We start from the raw sequence: 27,901 nt of genomic DNA, 5'->3' as shown, positions 1-27,901 counted from the left end.
CTGTCCCTGGAGCAGCTTCTGCAGTGTGTGGGGGAGAGGCCAGTGCTAGAGGAAGTGGTTTTCAAAGGAAATGAGATGTGAGCAGTTGGCGCTGGGTTATCGGTCTGGCTTCCCGCCAGCGCGGCCATGGGGGAGGCAGGGCTGTTGCAGACAGCCTTGGTGCACAGCCTGCCAGCAGCGACCACGATGAGGGCTGGCAGGGAAGTGAGGTGCTGTTGGCTGTGGCGCGGCAGCCACGATGTGCTCTTGCCCTAAGCGCGGCCCTGAGGCACAGCTTGCCACAGCCAGCCCAGAGCTGGGGCTTGCAACTGCTGCGCTGCTGGAGCTGCTGTGATGGGCAGGCAGCCAGGGCAGGAGGGGCTCCCCCATGGTAGGAAAGGCCTCACCACTGCTGCTGGCCAAGGGAAGGCAGGGGCCTCTCCTGGACCCCCAGGTACACTTCACGGCCCAGCTGTTGCCATTGCCTGGGAGCGAGGCCAGCCTGGCAGAGCTGGCTGGGGAAGCCACAGCAGAGGGCTATGCTTACTCTGTACCTGTGAGGGGGTGAGGGATGGGAGCAGCTCCTGCTTCTGTCCCCCTGCTGCAGGGCCCTGTGCCCCAACTGCCACTGTGGGAGGGGGCTGAGCCCCCTGCTCCGTGTGTACAGCTGCAGGCGCCATTTCAGGGCATCTGGGGCTGGCGGTCAGCTCCCCAGGGATGGGTTTCCAGTGTCCTGCAGTGACATGAGGCCCCAACCCATCACCAGACCAGCCACTCATTTGTTCCTTTTTATTAGTAAGGGATTGAAAACACAGTTAAATACATTACTGATAATTTACAGCTGTTTCTGCAGCAGAAAATGGGTGCCATTAAATCAGTAGCAGTAGTTCAGGAGCAACACTATGTCAGTTGCTCTTGGCCTCCCCTTGCCGCTCTGCCAGCTCTCCAGCTCCCCGTGCCTCCAGCCCTGATGGACAGACAGGCCGTAGGATGCCCAGACCAGCCCCTGCCCGCTGCCCAGCTTGGGGGGACGCCTGGCCACAATGAGCGCTCACATCCAGCTCTCCCCTTCACCTCTGCGACATGTTGGGCAGGAACCAGGGCAGGGGAGCGGGGCCTGTGCCCTAGCCTTGTTCTGGCAGCTGAAAGGAGAGGAGGAAGAGGAGGGAGAGCAGGGCTGCGGGAGGGCTGGCCCAGCACGGGAGGCCTCCGCCACCCCTGGCAGCTCTGGGCAAGGCCTGGCCCCTTCCCTGATGGATGAGGGAGGGTGACAGATAGGGCCTCAGTACACCACCTCGTACACTGTGGCCTTCTTGTCGCCCGAACCCGTAACGATGAATTTGTTGTTGACGGAGATGTCACAGCTCAGCACCGACGAGGACTCTTTAGACTGAATGTGAGAGAGGCACGTGGTGAGGGCAGCACTGGTGGCTGAAGCTGCCCTTACTCCCCACCCTGTCCAAACGACTCCCCCGCACCTGGAAGATGCTGGCTCCATAGGGCGTCCGCCAGGCATTCAGCAGGTTGTCCTTCCCTGTGCTCACAAACCACTTCCCTGGGGAAGGAGACAAAGTGGGTCAGTGTTTGGGACTCCATTCGGGGGACACACACACACGACATGACACCAAAAGGACCCATCTAGGGCTGTACGGAGCCACCCCTCATTCCAAAGTCGACACAGTCCAAGCAGAAAACACAGCGCTCGCCTACCGCAGGAGGCAAATTTGAGGGAGAGGACACAGCTCTCATGGAGGTGCAGCTGGTACTTGTCTGGTTTGGTCACGTGCAGGATCTCCACGTTGCTGCTCTCCATGCCCACCGCCAGCCACTCTCCCGTCGGGCAGTACCCCAGGGAGAAGATCTGGGGGGAGAGACAGGGTCAGGCAGCAGCCTGGCAGGTCCCGGCCAGCCCAACAGTGCTCCCAGCCGGCCCCAGCCCCTACCTGGGAGCTGAAGTCGTGCTGCTGCAGCTGACGCCCCTCCCGCAGGTCCCAGCACCGCACTGTATTGTCCAGCCCCCCTGTCCACAGCTTGGTGCCATAGTTAGAGATGTCAATGCAGCTGGCACCATCTGTGTGGCCTTGAAATTGCCTGGGAAAGAGGGGGGGGGGGGGGGGGGGGGAAGGCAAGGGCACGGCCATCAGGGCTGCCAGCTCCCGAAGAGCCAGCATCCCCCACCACATTCCTGCTCTGTGCCACCAGCCGCCTGCCCCAGGCTCACCTCACCATGGTCTGGTTCTGCAGGTCCCACACCACGATGTTGCCGTCACTGCAGCAGGAGAAGCAGACTTTGGCATCGGGGCTGATGGCCAGGGCGTAGCAGGCGGGGGCAGAGGAGGTGAGCTCAGCCTTGATACGTGGCGTGGGGGCCGCCAGGTCCCAGATGGAGAGGGTGCTGGCCTCCCCCCCCACAATCAGGCTCCGGCCATCGGGGAGCAGCTTGCAGGAGCGGATGTAGTTGTCACGGTTCTGAATTGGGATTACAGCAAATGGGGCAAGTGGAGAAGGAGCTGATCAATGCATGGCAGCGGGGGTGGGGAGACAGATCTCCTTTTCTCATCACAGACGTGAAAGGAGCCCTTGTCCGCCTCCATTGTAACAGGAACACGTTCCTCTTCCCAGCCCCCACAACATGCCTTTCTGTTCCTTCTCCTTACCAAGCAGTCCAGCTGAGCCACGGCCGTCTTGGTACCCGGCTGCCCCACGTCCCACACCTTCACACAGCCCTTGCCCCCAGTGTAGACGTGCTGTGTGGAGCTGCTGATGGTGACGGCGCAGACCACCTCACCATGGGTCAGGGTGTGGAGCTGCCGCGCATGGCGGGGGATGCCGGAGCCAATGAGGGCATCGGGTGGGAAAGGCACCGGTTGCATCTGCCCGTCAGCGCTGACATGGAAGGAGTAGGCACTGGAAAGAAGCAGAAGAGAGGACTGAACAATCCTTGCGTGATGCCCGAGTGCAGGAGCTGACCTCTCCCATTAGCCATGCTCGAGGCAGGCGGAAGGTGTCCAGTGCACTCTGGCTAATGAGGGACATGATTAACTGGCTCCTTGTTACCACCAGCTGCCCGGAACAAAATGACAGCATTGGACTCAGAAGTACAAAGAAACTCCAGCCAGGCCCTGCCCTGCCCTACACCACCTGGGTGTAGAAATGAGCCATGGGGAAGGAGACCCCCCACACACACTCCCCTGCACCCACCCCATGCTGCCCGGCTCAGCCCCTTGCTGCCCACCCTCCCTGCAGCCCCTGCATGCAGCCACACTTACGGTTTCCCTCCAGGGATGGTGGAGAGTGAAGATGAGATGGTGGAAGCCCTCAGGTGAGGGTGTGACTCAAAAGCCACCTGCACAAAGGAAAGGGCACATGATGAGTGAAGTGCCAAACCCCCAGGAGGGGACATGAAGGCTGGGCTCATGCCCTGGGACCGGACCAGCACAGCTCTGCACAAGGTCCCTGCTTGCTGCTTCCTCCACATGCAGGTGACAAAGGCCAAAATGGCTCCCAAAGACACAGCCACACACCATTGAGACCAGTGAGGGCTTCTCCAAGAGCTCTGCAGCCTTCACTGGCCCCACAACCCAGACACCTCCAGAAGGGAGCCCCTCCTATGGCTGCAACCCCCCCAGCTTGAGCTCATTGCAGCAGTGCAGATACTGCACGTCAGGGACAGTGCATGCCCAGGACAGCAGGGGACAGACAACAGAGCCAACATGTGCCAGCAGATTGGGCCTGTCCCTTGGTGACTTACCATTGGGGACCGGCCGTACATCACGGCGCTGCTGACCTGCGGCGAAAGGTGGATTCCCATGTACATGCTGGGGGCTGGAAGCTCCCCGTTGAGGGTGGCATGAGGCACCATCCCAAAGGAGGACATGTAGGGGCTGGACATGCTCAGCGGGCTGCGGAGAGCTGCACAAGGAGAGAACTGCTCATTTGCCCTGACCTACGGGTGTGAGCAAACATCACCCGAGGGAAAAGGGCATCTGACAGAAGCCAGGCAGCAAGAGGCTGCATCACCTCTGCACCGGGCCCAGCCAAGCCTGGCATGAACCAGTGGCTCAGGAGGAGGGCAGGCAGGTTATGTATTGGGAGCCAAAGACCAAAGAAGAGGGGCAGCCCCTGAGTCCCATCAGTCAGGGACCTGGGATGCAGATCCAGCACAGGAGATCAAATGGCTCTTTCCCTCCAACGGCTGCACCATGGACCAGCTGCTAATCCACAGCAACCTTCATTTCTGCTGCCAACACCTTTTCAGTCTCAGCCAGGCCAAATTATTTGCAGTTGATGGCTAAGTGGCTCTACTTCCAGGGTTTTGATGATTTATTGAAATCGATTCCAATTCAATTTTTGCTAAACTGCTGTAATGCCAGACAAGGGTTTAACGTCTCCAGTCCTGGCTCTATTTCTTCCTTGGGCTAGCTGTCCTCCTCCCATCACTTTCTGGTCCCTTTGGCTAGACAAGTGGTCAAGCTGTTCCAGAGACCTCTCCCCAAGGCTTCCCTAAATGTCTTCAAGGAAATTGAGGCAGGAAAAGGGGGCATGACCAGTTCACCATCAGCCACCACAGAGGCCACTGCTGAGCACTCACCCCCCCCGCCCCCCATGCTTTCAGAAGAAGGTGGAAGACATTGACAGGGGCTCCTGGATCAGCTGGATCTTGCCCAGGGTCTCTGCAGCACCCAGCGTGTGCAGACCCTCACCCCTACGGAGCTCCTCAGCTGCACAGGGAGACTGGCCATGTCCTGGCCTCCTGCATGCCCATGTGCCAATGGCAGCACTCAGCCACCCCTCCTACCCCTGCAGCCAAGCCCTGAAGCATGCAGCTTCACATAGCAACAGCAAAATGACAACTTGTCAGAGAAAAACAAGGACCTCCAAACAAAACACCTGCCCCCCCCGAACACCTGTAGCGAAGAGCTCTGCACATCACCACACCACCTCCAGCAGGTCTGAGCCCGCCAGGAAAGCATCACCAGTCAGGTACGTGGTAATTGCACATAGGGGCACACATTGGCCATGGTCAACATGTTTGATTACATGGAGCAAAATGGCCACCCCAGCTCTGCTGACGGGAGAGAGCGTCCTGTCTCCCCTCACTCCAGCCCCATGGCACTGTCCGCAGCAGAGCACAACACCCCCCCCACTGTCCCCAAACACTCACTGATGGTGTCAGTGGCAGGTGCCTTGGTGGGGGGCTGCCGGAGCAGGGCGGCCGAGCTGGGGCCAGGGCTGGGCGTGAGGGAGTCACGGGGCGGTGAGGAAGCAGAGGGCTTGGAGGTAGGAGCGCTGGCTGGAGGGTCAGTCTGCATGGCAGAGGGAAGAGCATCTTCAGTGGCAAGACCGCTGCCCGGAGAGTGATCCCCAGTGCCGCAGGCCTGCCAACAGCCTCGAACCACCCGGGAGGGGAGGGGGGCACCAAGAGGCACTGCTCTCGGACAGAGCTGGAGGGGGACTCGGCCGTCCTCAGCCCAAAACCCCACTCCTTTCCTCCTTTGCCCCTCATGCCCTTCCCACAGCATGGAAGGAGCCCCATGCCTCTGCTCCCCTCCCCAGGTGCAAACGCTCAATGCAAGCCCCACATCACCCCAAACTGCCACAATCCTGCACCCCTGCAGCACCCTGCCACTGGCACAAGGTCTCATGTGAAATCCCTCTTGTGCAGGGGGCACCCCCATCCCTGGCCTGTGCGGAGCAGGACCAGGAGAACATTTGGGACTAACTGGCTCCTTCAATCCCCACAGCTATTTCATTACTTTCTTTTTTCTTGCTTCTCCTATTTCTTCCTCTTTTTCTGCCTGGGGATTTTGTTGACACCAGCAAAGGAAAAAAATTAATAACAGAGAAAAGCTACGTGCTGCGCTGGCAGATTGCTCAGGGCGCTTTGTCTGCTCTAATCCGATTGTGCCGGGGAGCCATTGCTTGCTGCTCCCCATGGCCCCCCAGCCAGCTCCTGACCCTGGCATGGTGGGGATGCATCGCTTCAGTCCCTGTGGTGGTTGGGAGGGCCAGAGAGTGGCAGAAACATCCCTCCCCCTTCCCACACACTGATGTTTCAATCTGAGCATTGGGCTGGTGCTTGGCAAGGAGGAAGGGAAAAAACCCAAAGAAAAATCGATTGTTATGAGCAGCTCTGGATAATCCTGCAGGCAGCCGGATGGAAAATACCTGCAGAGCCAGACCTCTGCCTAGCAGATGATTAGCTTCCCTCTGAGGGCACAGACCTCTGCTCCCAGTGCTGGGGAGTCTGGTGGTGGGTACCAAACACTTGGCACTGACATCTCCTCGCCCACCTTTGGGCTACAGCAGACAGGCTACAGAGAACTTCGGGGCCACGTCCCCAGCCCTGCTGCCCACCCACAGCCCAGGCTGCCCACGTGCCTCCCTACCAGACTCTGGTCCTTCAGCTTGAGGGGTGTTGTGCTCCGGCTAGAGGCGATGGAGGCAGGGCTCTCAGGCATCTCCCTGCGGGCTGGTGGGAACTGGCTGCTGGGTGTGCAGCCAGGGCTGCCGGGCTCTGAGGGGGGGTCCTGGGGGAAGAAAAGGTCTCTAGGGAGTAGGAACCCCAGCCCCTCTGCACAGGAGGGCAGGCACAGGGGCCCTGGAGAGCCACCTCCAGGTCCAGAGCCCAGCAGGCACCATCAAGCCCCCATCTGCTCCCCCTGTCTGCCAGGCAAGCTGCTCATCCAGCAGCTTGCTGTCCCGTGTCTGCCTGAGCGGCATTAACGAGGAGCATCTGCTTAGAGGCCTCAGCTCTGCTCCACAGTCCCCTGGATGAGAAACCTCCTTGATTTTTCTCTTTGAACAAAATCAGAGGTGACAGCAGATTCAGAGGACACTGGTGGCCACGGATGCCTTCACAAGGAGGGATGGTGACCAGCACACCTAAGGAACTGAGAAAGGGCTTCTTGGCAGCCCTTCAACAGCATTTCAGAGCCAAGGCCACCCATCAGCTCTTGCACTCCTATAACCATTCAATTAGGGCTGTGATTTTTATCACCATAATTACACCGATGAGCAGTTTTTATAAGTGTCGTTTTCTGCAGAAATCCCTGCTGATGTTCCTTTCAGGGCTTGTATTTTCTTGGGAAGTGGCAGGAGGAAAAAAAAACCACGTGTTGTCCCTCCCCCCAGTCTTGAAGGGGAAGAAAAGGGATGTCCTCGAAAACACCACCTCTGACAAGAATAGCTGGGGCTGGGATAAAGTACTGTTGTATCTGCCTTGGTGGTCAGGGAAGGTTGTACCAGAAGCGCCTGGCAGTTTGGTTGCGAGAGACTGAAAATCAGTGTGTCCCCTGCACTGAGACACGGACACGGGCTCAGTGTGTTAAAGTCAAGGCCAGGCACCATATGTGACCACCCAGACAGGGACTGGCAGGGCCGGGCTGGGTCAGGGTCCGCTGTGAGCTCTCCCACCAAAGGCAGCACAGCATGCCTGCCTCCTCCTGCCACCTCCATTTGCGTGAGCTGCCACCAGCAAGCCCAGCTCCCTGGGGCTCTCATCCCAGCTTATCAGCCTCCCCATATGGGATGCTACAGGAGGGGGCTGAAACGAGATTGTGAAGCGGAGCCAAGTCTATGACTGGCAAAGCTGAGCCCTGGCTGGCACAACGTTCAAACCGGAGCACTGCGAATCGGAATCAGCCTTGGCTGGCATGAACGCATCAGGGCAGGGCTGGCACGTGGCCTGGCTGGCCACTCCTGCCCAGCAGCAATGACTCGGAGCCTAATGAACCCCAAAGCTTGGGAACCAGAGTCCTAAACCTGATGACTGCAGCTTGAGCTGGATACCCTGCAAGGCTTCAGCAAGCCCTTAAGGGAGGGGGCTTACCTCATCCACCACAAGGTTGTAGTCACTCTTGTCCCCATCGCTATCCTGCAAGGGGGGAGAAACCCAGAAAGGCTCAGTCAGGAGTGGGAGAGGCTCGACCAAGCTCTGGGCCCTGTCCCACAGGACCCCAGCCAGCAGAGAGACCCCATTTTCTCCTGCACATCACTTCTCACGGACCAACACCACGCCCTGCAGGCAGCGACTCAACCCTCTGGCTGAGGGGCTTCCCCGGGGCTCTTCATTTCGTTCCATTTCATTTTGCAGGATTACAGCCCTCTGCACCCAGAGTAGGCACAGAGCTCCCTGGACACCTCCAGGGCCCAGGCCCGTCTCCCACAGCCATGCTCTTTGATGCACTCACGTAATGCCCAGGCAGGTCCTTCTCTTCCCGCTTCTGCTTCAGCCCTGTGCCTCCTGTCTGCTCCTCGTCCTGCAGACTCTCGGGAGGGGAAGCAGAAATGCTCTGAGTCAGAGAGAGGGAGAGGAAGGCGTGTGAGCTGGCAGGAGAGCAGACAGCCTGCAAAGCCCTGCCAGCCGCATTTCTGCTCTGGAAGAGACCTCCCAGTGCTGCTGGCTGCACCCAGCCAGTGTCCAGCATCCAGCCAGCTATCTGTGCAACCTGTGCCACAGACGGTTTGGGGGGCAGGGGTCCCCTTCCCCCACCAAGCAGGGGTCAGGGCTAAAGGGGGAGGCACTACTCTCCCTCTCTGCGCAGATACCTGCGGCATCCCCTTACTAGCACCCTGTGCACCCTCGGCCAAGAGTCCTCTAAGATCCAAAGGTACCTCAGGGCAGAGATGGGGTTTAGTCTGGTGCTTTAAGCAAGGCTGGGGAAGATGTTTCCAGACCCCTGAGTTCTAACCCAGATTCATCCATTCAGCTCTGACGGGGCAGAGAGGAGGGAAGCAGGATGGGGACCACCCCTGGGGGTTGGCTGCCCACAGTCTCCTGGCGTGGGCAGAAGGCAGATGCATTTTTAGGGTGCTCAGAGACTTACCCACATGCAGCCCCAACACAGCATCACCTCCCTTTCCTAGCTTGGCCCCAGAATGACTCCAAAGTGAGCTGCCCTCACCCCTTCCCCTGCCCACCCCTCACCTCAAACCTGGCCAGGCCCTGCATCCCACCCAGGGAGTGCATGGCCAGTCCATCAGCCCATCACCGCCTTCAGCCTGGCAAAGCATCTCCCTGGCTGGTGGGCAGGAGGAAGAGAACAAAGCCCTGCCCCAAACCCCAAAGCTACAGGCTCTCCTTCCTTGTCAGAGCAGAGAGGTGGGCAATGGGGCAGGTGGGAAAACAGCCCCAACTGACAGATGAGACCTGCTGTGACGAGGATGGGGGAGGACAAGGAGGCGTAGCCATGCCCTGGCCCAGCCACTGGCACACAGGGCTGCATGAAGCCAGGAGCTGAGCAAGGCAGCATCCCCATTGCGGCTGGAGAGCAGATCCGCCCCTTCGGGAGATAACAAGGCATGGTGGAGTGGAAAATCCCCATCGGAGACATGTTTACTTCACCTTAACCCTGCTGCTCCAGGAGCCAGAGGGCTAGGAAGCAGGATGGGGCTGAGCAGGATGAACACCTTTTCCCTGAGATGCTGCCAGCAGCTGCAGGGGTGTCTCAAATCCCCTCCAGCCCCCCACGCTCACTGTGTGGAGGATGATAATGCGATCAAGTGGTGCCTGCCCACCCACAGCCCCCTGGCTCTTGTGCAAACCAGAGGAACACCAGGCTGACACCAGTTACTAGAGAGGCTGCCCTCCCTCCCAGAGCAGCCAGGGTGCTTGGGCTGGGGCAGTTTCTGGGGCACGGCTCCCCAACCTTCCCAAGACTACTCTGCAAAGCTGTTCGTGCTGGGTGTCGGAAAAAATGCCCTATCCCAGGGGTCCCACATGGTCGATTGTTTCCAGCACAGTAGGATTAAGAACCTCAACACATAAAACCACGGAGCAGACAGGATGCTCCCTATCCCCTGAGTGATCTCTGGAGGAGGTACCTGGGTATATATGGGATCACAGGGGTGATCCATCCTGCACAACACATGACCATCTCTCCCTCCTCCTCTCCCACCTGACTGCAAGCCTATGAAGATCAATGCCAATTGCTCCCCAATGGAGGGGCTCGTTAACCCTTCCTTCTCCTGCCTGTACCAGGAGCTGGAGCTCTGGCTTACTGCAGCCATGGAGCCTGGGAAGGGAGTCACAGACCTGGGACTCACAACAGGCTGGGGGGTATCTTAAAAGTGAGGGTGCAGCCAAGGGTTACAGAGGGGCTGGCAGCACTGGGCTTAGGTAAGGAGACCTGTTCAGCCTGTTTCCGAAACTGGAAACTCCTTGAAAAGTACAGAGCTGGTTATTTTGGGAGAAGCCCTCGACCTTTAGATCCTTTGTAGTAAAGATAAGGGCTGGCGACCGGAAGATCACGTGCTGTACGGAAAGAGTTAAGGGTCGACCCTCCCTTGTCTCCGCCCCTTATAACATGACACACCTACTGCTGGGGGTATAAAGCCCGGGTCGGCTGGAGATCTAGGGGGATAACCTTGATGTGTAGTGTTTGCTACACAGTGGTGACCCCGACGTGATCAGGCAACAGCGATGGAGCTCGCGGAACTCATAAAGGTACTAAAGTCGGTAACGACAACGGTGCTCAAGCGGGGGTTTGCGGCAAGGCGGCGCCGACCTGCTGCACGTGGTGTGCTGATGGGGCAGGAATCTCCTGGGAACGAAAAGCCAACAAGTTTAGTTTCGGAGGGGACCCAGGCTGGCTGGGAAGGAGTGGCCTGTGGGACACAGACGGAACCGTTGTTACTGGGGGCTGAGCCAACGGAGGAAGGGGAGGTGCAGGGAGACTATGGCGCAGCGGGAACAAAGGAGTCGGGAAAGGTGTTCCCGATACAAGTGGGGAGTTTAGAGCGGCCGCCCACGGAACCTTCGGCACCTCCTGCACCGGTGGATCTACCACTTCCTCAATACCCCTGGGGCGAGTTGCAACAATGTGTGGAAAGGGAGCTGACTGATAGGTTGCTGGATTGGGTCCCGGGGGCTGATGTGGGATCCCAGCAGTATCGTGAACTACGTGAAGGAAGATGGCGGGAAGGAGAAAAAGAAGGCAAAACACCTGAGGACGCCCCGTTGTATCCCAGTGATCGACGAGTGCTGGACACACAGAGAGCGGAGCGCAGGACATTGAGGGGGTGGTAGGGCTCCCCCGGCACTGTCAGTGATACCTGAGCCACCAGAGGGAACCCCTATCCCTAGGGCAATGGGAAATCAAACTGGTATTCCCTCACAGTGGAGGGAGCCTGTACACGATTACCCCATGAGCTCTGATAGCAGTGAGGGCGAAGGGGGTGACGAGGGATCCTCGATTGTTGCTCATCCGCCCCCGCTTCCGAGACGGACTAACGAGGTTTCAAGGGAACTCGAGGCATTGATCAGCCGATTGAGAGGGGTGGTGGCAAATGCGGAAAGTCTTATGCCAGGGGGAATGCCGAAAGAGAGGGCAAACGGGACAGATTGGCAGATGATTGCAAAAAATTGTGTCTTGGAAGGAGTGCGATTCCAGGCCCCTCCGATTCAAGCATTTCCTATCCGAGCAGCCCCAGGTGGAGGATATGAGTGGCAACCGTTAGATGCAAAGTTGGTGAAAGAATTGGTCACAACGGTGAAAAGTCATGGATTAAATTCCCCAGAGACCCAAGTCCTATTAGACTGTGTTTTTGCAACGCCGCTTGCACCTTTTGATATCATTCAGTTGATGCGGGCCGTATTGACCCCCTCGATGATGGTATTGTTTAGGGAGGAGTGGAGGAATCGGTGCACCCAAGTTGTTATTGAGGCGCAACAGGCCAACCATCCCATGGCAGGAGTGACTTTAGAGCAGCTGATGGGTGAAGGGCAGTTCGCAACTCCTCAGGCACAGGCTCAGCGAATGCGGGGGCGCGATTTTGCTGCATCTTCGAAAGCTGCCCAGGAAGCAATACGCATCATCGCAGCTCTTGATAAAAGGGAGCCTCCATGGGTCCAAATACGGCAATCGTTAAGTGAGCCCTTCACAAAGTTTTTAGACCGGCTGCAAGCGGCGCTCCAGGTTGCTCGACTTCCTGAGCAGGCTAAGGAGGCAATATTGCTTGACTGTGCACGTACGCAAGCAAACCCACAAACTGCAGTGTTGCTAAGACAGTTACCCATAGGGACCACGCTTTCACAGATGATTCGTTATGTGCTGGAACAGGAACAGGCGCAAAGTATGCAACCGGTAGTGGCCGCAGTCCATGCGGCCTGCCGCGGCGCACGACTTATGTGCCATAGGTGTGGGGGGCAAGGACACATGGCGCGACAATGCCCTTCAAAAATAAACACCCCCGGAACAGGGGAAGGAAAGAGAGACCTACGATGCTGGCGCTGTGGGCGACTAGGCCACAGAGCTCGACAGTGCAAATCGGGGAGTCAGCAAAGGAGACCGGGCTGGGGAAACGAGAAGAGGGGATGGCTGAGGGCCGTGCCATCCCCACCTGCCCCAGTGATCAGCTCAGCAGGCCCGACGACAGCAGCGCAATGTATGGCACAGGGAGTCTCTCCTTCCCCGGGACCAGCACAGTCGCCTGCGGTCCCAATGATGCAATATCCAACTCAGCTGCCTTGGGGAGATGGGAGCGCGCAATAGAGGAGGCTGGGGATAGAGCCTCGCCGTATGTGGCACTCACCCTAAACATGACCACACGACCAGAAGTAGATATTATAGTTACCCCATGGCTCCCAGCGTTGGGGGGAACACCACGCCTCGTGTTAAGAGCCCTTTTAGATACAGGAGCGGATGTTACAGTAATCCCATCACATCTATGGCCAGATGATTGGCCACTCAAACCGAGAGGTTCGCTGCAAGGCGTGGGAGGCATGCAGACCTCGCATCAAAGCAGGAACCCAATGCAAATTATGTTGAAGGATCCGGAATCTGGACAAGCTAGGGTAGCATGGTGTAACCCTGTCATTGCTGAGTTACCCATTGTCATCTTGGGACGATGTTGCTTGCAGAAGATGAATATAGTGCTGCGTACAAATTTATCATAATGGCCACTGCCTGTGTCCGCCCATTAAAACTCACCTGGTTGACAGATAAACCAGTGTGGGTAGAGCAGTGGCCATTGACAGAGGAAAAGAGGGCGGCTGTTCGACAATTGGTACAACGAGAACTTGACGCAGGACACATCGAACCCTCTACAAGTCCCTGGAACACCCCCATTTTCGTGATAAAGAAAAAATCGGGAGCGTGGCGACTGCTACATGATCTACGCGCAGTTAATGCATGTATACAAGACATGGGTCCGCTACAAGCGGGCCTCCCTTCTCCGGCCATGATTCCACCTGACTATCAAATAGTGGTTATAGATATTAGAGATTGCTTTTTTAGTGTTCCCTTGCATGAAGAAGATAGAGTACGCTTTGCCTTTACTGTTCCTGAGCCTAACAATCAACACCCGTGCGCCAGATATCAATGGAAGGTGTTACCCCAGGGCATGAAAAACTCACCAGTCTTGTGTCAAATTGCTGTAGCTGCTGCGATACGCCCTATTCGAGAAAATTTCCCTACGGTCATCATTTTCCATTACATGGATGACGTGTTACTGGCGTCCAACCAAGAGGAGTTACTGGAAAAGGCACGCGTGCAGCTGATAGTCAGTTTGGAGCGACATGGGTTACACATTGAGCCTCGGAAAACACAGGTAGGGCGTGCAGTAAAGTATTTAGGTACTCAACTGAGGCCACGAAGCGTGACAGCACAATCATTTGAAATTCGGACTACAGTGACAACACTCCATGAGGCACAAAAATTAATTGGACAACTATTGTGGCTTAGAAACTTTATTCCAATATCTGAGGCAGAAATGACTACCTTATATCAACTCCTGAAAGGAGGAGATTCCCCCTAGCTCCAAGGACTCTTTCAAGAAACCATCAGGAGATTCTTAGGACAATTATGGAGCGAGCCCAGCATTGGGGTCTCGCTCGATTTACACCTGAACAACCGGTCACTGCCCTGATTTACATGACCGATACCGCTGGCCATGGTTTACTAATTCAAAATAATGGTGAAAAAGGCTGGCCTTTTGCTTGGTTGTATCAAGGCAAACCAAAGACGGCTTTAATTTCTTGGCCAACATTATTATCCCAGCTTATTCTCCGCTGTCGGAGGCAAACTCAACACTTAACAGGGAAGGACCCGGAGGTCATCGCATTGCCCTGTTCTTTGGCACAGTGGGAGTTGGTACTTCCACAAGTGGGGCTCCTGCAAGCGGCGATAGCTGAATTTACGGGTCGTATTGAAGGTCTAAGACCACACCCCTGTGGGGAGATAATCCAGGTACTCCATTTTTTGCCAGCTAGTGCCATAGTTGAACAACCCACCGGAGGCCGCACGGTTTTTACCGACGCGTCATCGATTACTGGGAAAGCTGTCGTTACATGGCAGGAGGATGGTCAGTGGACCCACATTAGTTATCAAGATCAAGGGCAATCCGTGCAGTATCTTGAGGCCAAGGCGGTATGGATGGCTCTCACTCAATGGCCCGAAGAGGCCTTGGATCTAATCACAGACTCTTGCTATGTATATAAGTTACTGAAGAAGTGCCGATGGGCACTTGGGGCAACGTCAGAGATTGCCGGAATGTTGCTCACCGCACTGCAAATGAGAACCGCTCCTGTCTGTCCTATCCATGTTAATAGTCATAGTTCCATACCGAGTTTTCTTTCTGCTGGGAATGAAATAGCGGACAGCTTAGCAAAGAGCGTACTGGCGGTTGAAGAAACTTCTAACCTAAGGCGAGCTTTCCGCCTGCATGAGCTCCTCCACTGTGGAGCTCGCGGTTTAGCTAGGCTCGCTGGCATTACGTTGCAAGATGCTCGCTCTGTGATTGCTGCTTGTCCTGTGTGTTCCAAAGGTCCCCTCTGGGAGGCAGGGGTAAACCCTCGAGGGTTGCAGCCCAACCAAATATGGCAGTCTGATGTTACGATTTATGAACCCTTTAATCCACGTAAGTATCTGCATGTCACAGTTGATACCTGCAGTGGAGTTATTTTAGCGACTATGCATGCTAAACAAAATGCTCTCTCAGTTATTTTACATTGGCAGGACTGTATGGCGCAACTTGGCATCCCACAAAAAATTAAAACAGATAATGGAGCGGCATATGTCAGCAAGAAGACAAAGGACTTTTGCGCGCGCTGGGATATTCAGTTGAGTCATGGCATTCCCTATAACAGTACGGGCCAAAGCATTGTAGAACGCGCGCACCGCACATTAAAAGAGTTACTCGACCGACTTAGGGAGGGGGAAAAGATAAGCCCAGGAACAGGGGTTCCCCCTCCCCTTGACCCTCCCTTATTTCGGGCACAGCGTCTGTTGACGACGGCACTAATTACCTTAAATCATACCATTCGAGGGAACACCTATAAAACCCAGACTGCAACCCAGGCACATTTCCGGCTCGATGAGAACGAAGGGCCTTACCCTTTGGTTCAAGTACGGGACCTGCAAACCCGTGAATGGGGGGGCCCTTATTCCCTCCGTTGCTTGGGACGTGGGTATGCGTGTGTGCAAACCGAGAAAGGGACGCTAGAATGGGTACCCAGTCGAAATATTCGACCGTATAGACATTAATCAATCTATTGAGTCTTATCTTGACAGGTTACCATTTCCCTATGCATCCTGATGGTGTGGGGGAGTAATGAGGGAGCCGCGACGAACTACTGGCTGGACTGGGCAAAATCTATGAACGTAACGGATGCGTGTCTGTATAAGTCTTACCATATATCGATTATTTTACACGCAGCTTCCCCAGCAAGATCCAGAACTACTGGAGCTAAGGGAGGGGGAAATGTAGTAAAGATAAGGGCTGGCGACCGGAAGATCACGTGCTGTACGGAAAGAGTTAAGGGTCGACCCTCCCTTGTCTCCGCCCCTTATAACATGACACACCTACTGCTGGGGGTATAAAGCCCGGGTCGGCTGGAGATCTAGGGGGATAACCTTGATGTGTAGTGTTTGCTACAATCCTTGCATCAGCAAAGACTCGGAATTGAGGTGGCCCAGAACCTTCAGCTACAAAACCCTGATGCAAACACAGCCCATCCAAGCCAGCAAAGCAAAGGGAATGGGGGCCTCAATAAGCAGAGCCCCTTTGTCTTATATTCTCTGCTCAGATGTTCTCCTGGACTCCCCTACATCCCTACGCACACATATTTGCTGCTTGGCTGCTCCCACCCTCCACACTGCAGCTGGATTTACTCTCCAGCCTGCAGCACCATGGAGTTCAAACACTGCTCTGTCCACCCTAGACACGACTGCATTTTAGCACTGCCTCCACCATGAATGTGTCAGTGGAACGGATGCCAGCTCAGGTGCAGGAGCAGGTCTGGGGCCTGTGCATTCAACCCCTGGGGCTCAAGCTGGGTTTGCACATACAGTGCTGCTCGCCAGAGGGACTAGGCTGCCCCAGGAGCCAGGGCAGAAGCGATGGGCCCTGCTCAGAGGCAACAGCAGAAGGGCTGAACACTTTGCCTGGATAAACGAGGGTGGGAATGCACAGCTGGACGTGGGTCAGGGCCCTCTTCCTTAGGCTGGCCTGGAAGGAGGCTCTTTCTAGCCCTTGGGTAAATCAGCTCCACTGAGAACTAAGGATGACCCCAAAATTCCTCAAATCCAGAGACTTGGCTCAGCCTCGTGAAGACCCCTGCCTGCGGGAGAGGGCAGAGCTGCCCCAAGCCTCTCTCCCCACCTACCCCCAGCTTCGTGGCTTGCCCTTACCTTCTTGCCATGCTGAGCCCTTGCAAACTCAGTACCCAGGGGAAGGCCAGTCGTCGAAGCCTGTTACCCTAGTCACCTTGTGTGCAAGCACAGCCAGCCTCTAAAGGTGACTCACGGTGGCAGGGGGAGATGTCCCCTGCCCTTATCCACCAAGCTGGGGAGGGAGGGGGAGAAAAGGAGCCCACACATCATGAGAAATGAATGGGAGACCTGGAACCCACAGCAGAAGGTGAGCAGGGTGCCTGGGCTGTGGTGTACAAGGGAATAACATAGACCTGCTCTGCCTACAGAGCAGCCTCCCCTCCCCAAGGAGCCCCGCAACCCCAACCTGGCCCCACGTGCGAACAGAGCCCCAGTCCCTACCGCTGCCTCCCCTTGTGCTGGCGTGCAGCCTCGGACTTGCAGGCTGCCACCAGACAGAGGACAGCTCGGCTGCCTCTGGGCTGTTTGCTTTGAAAGGTCAGGAAACAAAACATTCCTGGAAATCCTACTGCAAGTGCTTGCCAAGAGAGCCGGCTGCAGTGTCTGCAGAAGACAGCCCCTGCCCCTGCGCCTGCCTGCGGTGCCAGCCCCAGCTCCAAGCACCGGGCTGCCCCAAAGCCAAGCCCACCGCTGCCCCCCGGTGCCCTCCCCGCAGCCGGGTTCTCCCAGCACCCGCAGCCCTTCCCAAGAGCCGGCAGCCAGCTCTGCCTCCGGCCTGGAGCACGCTGGAGATGCTCAAAGTGACTCTGGGGGCTGGCAGGCTGCCAGGCAGAGCCCCCTGAAAGGAAAGCCTCGCCCATGCATCGAGGCCAGCTGAGGCCACCGGCCCAGCCAGACCCAGGCCTGACGGCATGACTTACCCGGCTTGGGGTGCGCTCTGGAGCCCAGGTGGCAGCAGGGAGAGCGTCCAGGCAGGTCCGTATTGTTGAAGCAGAGGGGAGGAGAGGAAGAGGTGGTTAGTGCGGAGGCTGTGCCCCAGGTACCTGGGCAGAGAGGAGAGGGGGGCACTGCAGGGCAACACAGGAGGAGACAGTGGGATACGGGCTGAAAAATCACACCCAATTTCCCACTTTGCCCATCTGCAGCGTGGACTCTCTGATGTCTAATATGAGGTGGGCACATTGGTCTTCCTCAGGGAAGCAGGGGGGACTGCTCTAACCACCCACCTACTTTCAGAAAATTCAGTCCAGCTTTGGAATCTCTTCCCTGGATGTGGTGATGGGTCCAAGGCTGCCAGGAGGGGATGAGCCGGCTGGCCAGCTGAGACCCCCTGAATCACACCCACCCTATTTATGGGGCCAGATGGGATCCACCTGAGGATACTGAGGGAGCTGGCAGAGGAGCTTGCCAAGCCACTCTCCATCATTTATCAGCAGTCCTGGTCAAGCGGGGAGGTCCCAGATGACTGGAAGTTAGCAAATGTGATGCCCATCTACAAGAAGGGTCGGAAGGAGGATCCAGGGAACTACAGGCCTGTCAGCCTGACCTCGGTGCCGGGAAAGGTCATGGAGCAGATCATCTTGAGTGCCATTACGCGGCACGTGCGGGACAACTGGGGGATCAGGCTCAGTCAGCATGGGTTTATGAAAGGGAGGTCCTGCTTCACTAACCTGGTCTCCTTCTATGACAAGGTGACCCGCTTAGTGGATGAGGGGAAGGCTGTGGATGTTGTCTACTTGGACTTCAGTAAAGCCTTTGACACTGTCTCCCACAGCATTCTCCTGGAGAAGCTGGCTGCTCACGGCTTGGATAAGTGCACTCTGCGCTGGGTTAAAAACTGGCTGGACGGCCGAGCCCAGAGAGTGGTGGTGAATGGAGTCAAATCCAGTTGGTGGCCGGTCACGAGTGGTGTCCCCCAGAGCTCAGTATTGGGGCTGGTCCTGTTCAATGTCTTCACTGATGATCTGGATGAGGGGATTGAGTGCACCCTCAGGAAGTTTGCAGATGACACCAAGTTGGGTGGAAGTGTCGATCTGCTGGAGGGCAGGAAGGCCCTACAGAGGGACCTGGACAGGCTGGATCGTTGGGCCGGGGCCAACTGCATGAGATTCAGCAAGGCTCAGTGCCAGGTCCTGCACTTCGGTCACAACAAACCCACGCAACACTACAGGCTTGGGGAGGAGTGGCTGGAGAGCTGCCTGGCTGAAAAGGACCTGGGGGTGTTGGTTGACAGCTGCCTGAACATGAGCCAGCAGTGTGCCCAGGTGGCCAAGAAGGCCAATAGCATCCTGGCTTCTATCAGGAATAGTGTGGCCAGCAGGACCAGGGAGGTGATAGTGCCCCTGTACTCGGCACTGGTGAGGCCGCACCTCGAGTACTGTGTTCAGTGTTGGGCCCGTCACTACAAGAAGGACATTGGGGTGCTGGAGTGTGTCCAAAGAAGGGCAACGAAGTTGGTGAAGGGTCTAGAGCACAAGTCTTATGAGGAGCGGCTGAGGGAGCTGGGGTTGTTTAGTGTGGAGAAGAGGAGGCTGAGGGGAGACCTTATTGCTCTCTACAACTACCTGAAAGGAGGTTGTAGCGAGGTGGGGGTCGGTCTCTTCTCCCTAGTGACAAGCGACAGGACGAAAGGAAACGGCCTCAAGCTGCGCCAGGGGAAGTTTAGGTTGGATATTAGGAAAAACTTCTTCACCAAAAGGGTAGTCAGGCATTGGAACAGGCTGCCCAGGGAAGTGGTTGAGTCTCCATCCCTGGAGGTATTTAAAAGACAGGTAGACGTGGTGCTTGAGGACATGGTTTAGTGGTGGACTTGGCAGTGATAGGTTAACGGTTGGACTCAATGATCTTAAGGGTCTTTTCCAACCTTAACAATTCTATGATTCTATTTCCTTAGGAAGCCATGCTGAAAAGCCCTGCTTGGAAACCCTCTGATGCTTTTTTTGCATGCACAACAAAATAGGTCCACCTCCCTGGGCTCAAGGAAGAAGTGCCAGGCATTTGCTACAAACCTAAGCATGGGGTTATGGACTGGGGTCTAGCAGCCTTCCCTGGCTGATCTTCACTCCTAACAATCACATCAGCATTTGGAGAGAACAAGCTCATCCCAGTCTCTGCTGGCAAAATGAGGCAGGCAGGTATTGGGAGATGAGGGACTCTCCATGTGGGCAGCTGCTCCAAGGCTATGGTCAGCATGAAGCTGGGGAAAGGAGAGGGACTGGGTGCCTGCCATCAGCACTTCAGCCCTGGCTCAGCTTGATCCACACCAGCTCCGGCTAACTATAGCCGAACACCAGGGATTAACCCCAGCGATATGTAGCATTTCACTATTTTTTTTTAAAGGAATTATTCTGGGTGTCTTTGTGCCCTCTGCCATGGCTGGATGCCCCTGCCAAGGAGCAGCTCTGGGCTGTGCATGGCTGCTGCTGGAAGCACAGGCTGCCCGGGTCTCTAAGGGTTAAGGCAGGCACAGCACAGCCTGCTTTCATGCTCTTTCTGGAGTTTGTTTTTCTCCTTCGGGGAAGGCCATCCTTAAAGAGACACTGACAGAATTAAAACCACAGACACCTGCATACAGGGGCGCAAAGCAGACATGGAGAGTTTCCTGCTGCTATTTACACCACCTCGAAATCTTACAAGCAAACCCGAATCATTAGGAAAATGCAACAAACCCCTCCACTGCCCAGTTTTGCTGTTACCATCGGGTCCTGTTCCAGCAGCATTTCCAGGCCTCGAATCAGGGACATTGGGAGCAGCGAGCACCTTCCCCAGAGGAGCTTGCAGAGGAGCATCACTACGGCTGCTGAATTTTACTGCCTGTTTCTAGTCCATAGAGCTGCCCTGCTGCTCGGAGCCCTCTGTCCGTGCCTCACTCTTCCTGTCAGCAAAAGCACCCAACGCCTGTGCTCTGCAGAAGATGACTTGAGCTCAGAGTGGCTTCTTCTTCGTGCAGCACTTCAATAGCAACAAGCCACCAGCAAAGCTGTATGGTGTTATTAATTTGGCCCAGGCCTGCCAGTAGCATTCAGAGCACTGATTTAACGATGGTTAAATATTGATGATGTTTGTAAAGCACTTTAATCCTGAGAGGAGGAGGCACCCATAAGGATGAGGAATTACTGCTATTTACAAGGCACCACACATGCAATAAGGCTCTGCTGTCTAAATTCCTCGCCACAGACCCGTGGCTCCTACCATTTCTACCAGGGGCTTGCAACAGTATTTTCCCCTAAGTCTTGGCTTCAGGCATCAGATCTTTACCTGGTGTAAACCTTGGTGTAAATAGAGGGTTTCTCTGTGGTGAGGATCTCACACCCTCCCAGCTGCCTTGTGGATGGGGGACCCTCACACACTGGAAATGTCCAGGGGAGCAGGAAGACCCATGTGGGCACAGACGTGTGCCCAGAGCCCTGCTGCCCAGTGTCTGGGGTGCAAACGCAGCCACCTCCACCCCCCCACCGCCGCACACCGTCACTGCACACAGCTGTTCCCCTGGTCAGAAATAGAGCCAGCCTCCCAGGGCTGCAGATATTTAATTAGCTGGATCTGTCATTCGCAGTGCTTGCTGCTCCCCCTGGCCCCAGGGAGCAGCTGCCAGGCATTGAGGAGCCCTGGGAAACAGGCATAGCAGGCAGCAGGATCCCTCCCAGCACTGCCCATGCACCTCTGGGATGTCTGCCCAGAACTGACTCAGCCAGCCTTCGAAGTGTTAATCCAGCTGTGCTTCTTCCCCTTACCTCTGTTCTCCCCATCCTGCGCAACTCTGTCCTCCTTGGCAGCCAGCTGAGACTGTGCCATCAATGCCCCTGAGAGGGTCAGGAGCCCCGAGGTGCTGCTGACCCCGCTCAGGCTAGAAGGCTGCATGCTGGAGGGGTGGGGTGTCAGCGGGATGGGGGATGCATGGTGGGAGAGGTGCTGAAGCTGCTGCTGCTGAAAGAGAAAGAGCAAATGGTCCTCGATCCGGGAGGAGACAGCCGCAGCCAGCCATGCCGGAAGCCCTCAGCTTCCTGCATGAACTGCAATGCAAAGCGCAATGGGATGAGACGCAACGTGAGGAGAAGGAGGGGAGCAGAGCTGTCAAGGCTGCGCAGTCCAGGTCACATCGCTTCCCCTTCCACCCAGGGCACCTTGAGTACCTCCCTGCTGTGGATGTGATCCTGACACATGGCAGACGAGCCCAAGCTGTGGCTCAGCCCTGCTCTGCTCAGGGTGGCAGGGGCCAGGGAGGATCCCAGAGGCCATCCACCGTCTTTGGGACACAGTGGCAAACCCCCTCACTGCCGGGGACCAGCCCTAGGCTTATCAAAGTAGTAAAGACCCTGGCTTCCCCCATCACTGCACTCTGTGGTCTCAACCCCCAACAAGGAAAGAGCCTTTGCCCGCAGCTGGACAATGGGACTCACCCCGACGATGCTGTTCAGTTCCCCCATGGTCACCTGCTTGGCCCGCTCCACAGCCTGCAGGACCTGCTGCTGGTGCTGGGAAGGAAGAGCACGGGGAGGTCACACTGTGTTCCTGGCCAGAGGGACCACAAGACCCAGCATTGCCCCAGCCGCCCAGGGCTGCGCAGCCCCCTCTCCCATCCCTCCAGCCCAGGTACAGAGGTTTTCCCCACCTCCCGTTGTTCAGGCTGGACTTAGGTTTGCCCCTTCCCAAGGGCCTTGAGAGAAGCCCGAGCAGTCCGGTGCACATCCCCTGCCTCCCCCCTTACCTCCTGAGTTAGAAAGGGTATAATCTGGGCGCAGATGGCACTCAGTCTCTTGACAATCTCTGCCTGAAAGAGGAAGCAGGTATCACCATGGATGGGAGGGCTCTGAGCCCCGTCCAGTTCTCTCCAGTGGAGAGGAAGGCAGCCAAGCATCCTGCAGACACACACAGCCTCTGCAGAGGAGATAAACTCTCCCCACCCGCTCAGCGTAAATCCTCCTGCTGCCTCTGCATCCCTGCTGGGATTTCCCAAGCTGCTGCCAAGGGAGGGCTCTGCCCAGGGCTGTGGGACCCTCCCAGGCTGTCAGGTTCCCCCAGGCACATGGGAGGGAACCCGACTCCTAAATCCCTCTGTGGATCCAAGCCAAGCCGAGCTCCGAACTGTCAGTCCTTTCGCAGCCCAGCTGGCTTTGCTCAGCCCAAACCCATCTTGGCTTTGTGGGCTGCCGCTCTTGCAGCCAGCGGGCAGGCTGGCAGGGAAGGAGAGCCGAGCCACAAGCGCTGGCAGCGGGCCATCGGCATGTTGCTTGCTCTCTCCCTGAACATCAGACTCGAAACCAGAGGGAGAAAAAGGGGGACGCAAAATTCACACAAACGAATTCAGCCCTCTTTGCATTGTGCCAGCAAAGCCCTGCAAGGCACCAACAGAAGTACGGGCTCTGCTCTCCCCACCCCAGACGGAGAAGGCGCTCCCACTCCCACCCCTGCCGAAGCGCCAGGCCAGCCCTCCCTGCTCCTTCCAGAGGGGGAGCGGAGGCACAGAGCACCCCTGTACCTGTCCCCTGCCCAGCAAGCGGCAACAAGGAAATGGAGAGGACTTGGAACGTCCTCTCCTCAGCCTGTGGTCATAGACAGACCCACAGCCTGGCCGTGTCCCCACTGGGGTAAGCAGCATTTCCCAAGGGAAGGATCTGTGGCTTCCAGCCCAGCCTCTCCAAAAGAAAACCAGCGCCTCCCGGGGAAAAACTGATCCCCCCCCACCCGCTGCAAATCCACCCTGGCACTGGGGGAGGGATTGGCTGCTCTGAAGTGTTTTCTCAGGTTTCCCACAATCCCTGACAGCATTGCAGAGAGGTCAAACCACGCACAAAGCCGTCAAAGAACAAAGGGAACATCTACCTGCTGCGCTTAAAGGCTGCGTGCACCCTGGGGAGCACCCGCGCCCACCAGCACCCCAGTCACCGGCAGGTCCCAGCTGCTGCGCCAGCCACTGCCCTGACATCCACATGGGACCCCAGGAGCCAGAGACTGACCCCCTCCTCCGGACCTCTCCTGCTCACGCAGAGCGGGCGGCTGGACGCGGGTGGGCCAGGGCTCCCTCTCCCCAGCCACTTGGCCATCGCCTGTCACCCCTCATGGCTTGGGCCACCCCTGGGTCCTAGTCCCACCGGAGCTCAGAGCACGTGGGGATGGCAAGAACGTGCTCACAGGCTACTCTCCCTGCTAACAAAAGGAGCAAACTCGGAGGGGCTGAGCCAGCTGGAGGAATATGGCAGTTGACTTGCCACTTTGTCAGGCACTGGTCCAAACTAATTTCCCTGGCAGAGAGCCCGTGATGACTAGATTGATAAATCTGAAGAGGGAAAGCAAATTAACGCTGGAACAAAAGGGGAACCAGGGAAGGGTGAAAACACTCCTCTGGCTTCAGGAAAGGAAAAGGGGATTAAAAAAAAGAAAAGAAAAGAAAGACAATCCATTTGCCTCTGGGCTCCAGCTCCTGCTGTTTCCTCCATGCTCCCTCCTGCGTCTGGGGCCCCAGGGAACCGCGGGGAGGTACGTGTGCAGGGCTCACAGCCAGGCTCTGAGAGGTGCTTTGGGATGTCAGGGAGGAGGCCCTGTCCCAAGGCACCTACCAGAACTCAACAGCACACATCCTGACAGCTGCTGAACCCCTTTGCAGGCCAGCCCCTCACACAGAGCCGTGCTACATCTCCATGCCATTACAGCTACATGGGGACGAGGGAGATAATTTTCCAACAAAGTCTCCACCCTCAACCTCTTCCCCACCATTCCCTGCTGCGGGCCCGGACCCAATCTCACTTACCTGCTTGTGCATTTCAATGTTCAGCCCGTAGGACATCTCATAGTACTGAGAGCAAAATCACAACACAGCCTGGTTAGGAGCTGCCCAGAGCAACTGGCCTGTTACCAGCCAGGGGCTCAGCAGCCAGCCCACCCCTGCTCTCCCCAGCCAAACTCCACTGCTGCTGCAGGGGGTCCCTGCTCCCCCCAGCCCACGAGAAACAGCTGTCCAGCACGCCATGGGCCCAGACCTGTGTCACGAGCCTGGGACAAGGTCGGGAGCCACCACGGTGTAGCCTGTTTAACACCTGTGATGATTACACTGCAGTTTCTGCACTAGTTTAAGCCAGCATAAGCCAGCCCCATTGCCCTCCACATCCCCTCCTGTCCTGGTTTGTCCCTTCCCACTCCTAACCCAGACCCACTCCCTGATGCAGCTGCCCATCTAGTCACACGGGTGGCCGTACCTGCGCAAAAGCAAAGATGACATTGGGTTACACCTTTCACCAGTCACTAGTGACTCTGGCAGCTGTAACTGCAGCAGACCCCATCCCCTTGCCCCTGAGGACGGGGAGAAGGGGGGGACCAGAGGACCTCCCTTCCTCCAGCAAAGCCCATTTCAAAGGCAGCAGCCCAACTCTGGGAATCCCTGAGCCTCCAGGATGTGGGAAGGGATCCCAGCTGGTGGGTGACAGGAACATTCCCTGCTTTAGCCTAGTACACTGCTGGCCTCACGGGTGGCGCTGTCATCACCCAGGGGATGGGGGTTGTTCAAGTTCTGTTTGTCTTTTGGATGGCATAATTTGGGTTCCCCCTTCCCCTAGAGGGGCTGGTAATGTCAGATGCTGAAGGAGAGGGAATGCTACTCCGTCTCTGCACTTCCCATCCTTTCCCTTCCTTCCAGCAGCTACCCCCCTCCTGCCAGGGCTACCAGAAGCAGAAGGCCTGGTAGCTCTGGCTGGTGGGTCAGTGTCAGGGGCTATTAAACCTGCGCTGGCAACTGTGGAGGGGTCCTGCCCTGCTCCTTCTAAAGGCAGCTTCCCCTTCCACCCAAAACACTAGTCTTGGCAAATTGCTTCCAAGACACCTCCCCTTGGGAGAGAGACAAGAAGGAAGGAGAAAGAGCTCTTAAAAGGCCAAACAGAAAAAGGAAAAAAAGAAAATAAAAGAGACAAAACCTATGGCACGATTCCTGGGCTCAAGCAGCACTGAGTGGCAGCAGACATCAGCAGAAGAGCCAGCCGTTGCTAGGAATAACGATTAACTCCTTCCTAACTCACGCACCCCACCAGCCCCACCACCCAGGCCAGGCATCCGCCGCCAGCACAGGTGGCTTGGGGAGGCCGCTGGCCAATTTGGCTGAGCGGCTGAGTGGAGCCCCAGAGCCCGGGACGTCACCGGAGGGTGGCAGTCAGGGGTGCTTTGGAGGAGGCATGGAGGACAGGGCAGGGGTAGCTTACCATGACATAATGTCTCTGCATCTCCGTCTTCTCACTCACCAGCTTCTCACATTCCAGCTTCAGGCTGCAAAGAGGATCCACAGTTTTCATTCATGGACCTGCATCTCCTGCCCCGTCCTCCCAGTTCCCACTTTCCACCCCATGACCTCAGCAAGCTCGGCACATCTCCCACCTCCCCCCGCAGTCTCATGGGGCTGCAGGGGTGTCACACACCCACCCCTAACTGGTGTTGCCATCCCTGGGGGACCCGAACCCCTGCAGCTGTCCTGCCCACACAGCCCTCGCTCCCCCTGGATGGTCTATCGTACCCACCCAGTGCTCTGTTTCCGCAGCACCGCTGCCATTCCCTCCACGTCACCCTATACCCAGCTCAGCCAGAGGAAACAAACCATGGGTTGTCTCCCCCTTGGGAGCCCCACTCAAGACCTGGCGCCCCAGTTCACGGTTTCATGCTACCCCTCTTCAGCCTAGACCCCTCTCCCATTCTTCCCCAAGCACTCCTTTCACCAGGACCCCTGTCTCCATCTTCTCCTGCCCCAGTTCACCCCCTGGTCTGCATCCCATCCTCCCCATGCCCAGACTCCCCTCTCCCCGTGCCCTCAGTCCCCATTATGCCCCTTCTCTGGATGCTCACCTCTGCCCGCAGCCCTGCCTGACTCCCGGCTGCCTCCTGCCCCCTAAGCCACCTCGTCTCCCCACCTCCCGCCCTACGCCCCCTCCTAAAACAGGGGTCCCCCGCCCGCCCCTCCTTTCCCGACCCTGCAGCCCCGCTCCGCCCGCCCCTCACCTGTGATACTGAGCCTGCAGGAACTGAAATTCCTCCTTGATGCGGTCGCAGATTTCCAGGACCGAGAACTTGAAGGGCTGCCCGGGCTGAAGAGGGGTCTGGGGAGAGACGGCCCGGCTGGCAGTGCGGCCCCGCCGCACTGCCCTCGCCCAGCCCGGCCCCCGCCCGCTCCGGTACTTACCGGGTGCCGTCCCTGCGGGAACATCCTGAGGGCCCGGGCCCCCGCCCCGGCCGCCCCGCTCCCCGGCTCCTGCTCCCCGCCCGTCTCCCCGCCCCTGGCGGGGCAGCTCCCCCCGCCGGGCTCCGGGGGTCCTCGGGGGTCCCTCGCCTCAACGCCGGCAGCGGGAGGGCGGCCGGGCCGCGGGGTCCGGGCGGAGGCGGGGGGGCGGCGGGGGCGGCGAGCGGCCCAGGCGGGGCGAAGGCGGCTGCCATCGGGCGGGCGGGCAGGGGGGGCGGCCCGCCGGCCGCGGGGTCTCCGCTCGCCCCCCATGGGGGCCGGGGGCGGGGGCAGCGAGGAGGCGGGGGCGGGCGGGCGGGCGAGAGGCGCCGGCGGTGCCCCGGCGGTCACCGGCTGGCGGAGCTGCCTCCCGGCCCCGCCGGCCCCGAGCGCCCCGTCCGCCGGCGCCCGCTTAAGGTGGCGCGTCCCCGCAGGACGCGGGGGCCCGCGGGGCTTGGGACGGCGGGAGGGAGCGGCTCCGCCGCACGCCCGGGCGGCACCGGAGCTCCCGCCCCGCCGGCTCCGCGCCCGCGGCGGCCCGGGCAGGCCGCCCCGGCCCCACGACAATGCCGGAGGCCGAGGAGGTCCCGGGGAAGGCCCGGCCCTGGAGCCGCTGCTCCGGCGCCGAGCGGACCCAGCCGGGCGACGTTCGCCGACGCCGTTACCCCAGCCCTCCGCACCTGCCGGAGCCCCGCTCGCCTCCCCGAGCTCCTCCCTCGCCCCGGGACCCCCTTCCCGGCGCCACTCGCACGCGGGGCCGCGTCCCGCAGCCGGGCGCGGGGCAGCGCCGACAGCCCCCGGGGCCGGGAGCACCCCCGTCCCCTGGACTCGCAGCCGGCCGCTCTGGGACGACGCGGCGGGGCAGCGCGGGGGCACCGAGAGCACAAACGAAGGCGGCCTGACGGCGCCCGACCGAGCCGGGAACCCCAGGGGCTGCGGGCCCCCGGTGCGCAGGGACGCCGGCTCACCGCCGGGCCGCCACACTGGGGCCTGGGCGCGGGGCTGCAAAGCGCAACGCCAGGGGCTCCCCAGGACCGGCCCCTCGCCTGCCCGGGGCGGCAGGGAGCGCCGGGCGCGCCGCGCTGCCCCGCCGAGGCGGGATGGGGGCGGGACGGGGCCGGAAGCGCGCCCGCAGCGGCCACGGCGACCCCGCTCCACCTTAACCACCCTCACGGCCCGC

The 27,901-nt window shown here is 58.2% G+C and overlaps 1 protein-coding gene across 4 annotated transcripts; it reads right to left on the bottom strand.

Moving 5' to 3' along the window:
* Positions 1–754: 754 nt before the first annotated feature.
* On the bottom strand, positions 755–27,901 carry TLE2 (TLE family member 2, transcriptional corepressor). 4 transcript variants are annotated; one of them, XM_087768946.1, is made up of 20 exons: positions 26,686–27,900; positions 26,505–26,602; positions 25,718–25,781; positions 24,280–24,324; positions 22,240–22,302; positions 21,932–22,006; positions 21,266–21,458; positions 17,453–17,469; positions 8,172–8,273; positions 7,811–7,855; positions 6,369–6,509; positions 5,144–5,285; positions 3,731–3,891; positions 3,249–3,325; positions 2,637–2,886; positions 2,201–2,448; positions 1,923–2,070; positions 1,690–1,840; positions 1,458–1,534; positions 755–1,369 (listed from the first exon to the last, which is right to left on the bottom strand). In XM_087768946.1, exons 1-20 carry the CDS (start codon positions 26,992–26,994, stop codon positions 1,262–1,264), a joined length of 2,514 nt encoding a protein of 837 aa, XP_087625072.1. In that variant the 5' UTR covers positions 26,995–27,900; the 3' UTR covers positions 755–1,261. The 4 variants fall into 4 exon arrangements, with proteins under 4 accessions (XP_087625072.1, XP_087625073.1, XP_087625075.1 ...); XM_087768947.1 differs by having other exon boundaries at positions 21,266–21,455; XM_087768949.1 differs by lacking the exon at positions 6,369–6,509 and having other exon boundaries at positions 26,686–27,901.

The sequence above is a fragment of the Nipponia nippon genome, unplaced genomic scaffold, assembly GCF_047370975.1.
Source record: "Nipponia nippon isolate SJK-2023a ecotype South Korea unplaced genomic scaffold, ASM4737097v1 scaffold_31, whole genome shotgun sequence".
NCBI lineage: Eukaryota > Metazoa > Chordata > Aves > Pelecaniformes > Threskiornithidae > Nipponia > Nipponia nippon.
This window is presented reverse-complemented; position numbering and strand designations above follow the sequence as displayed.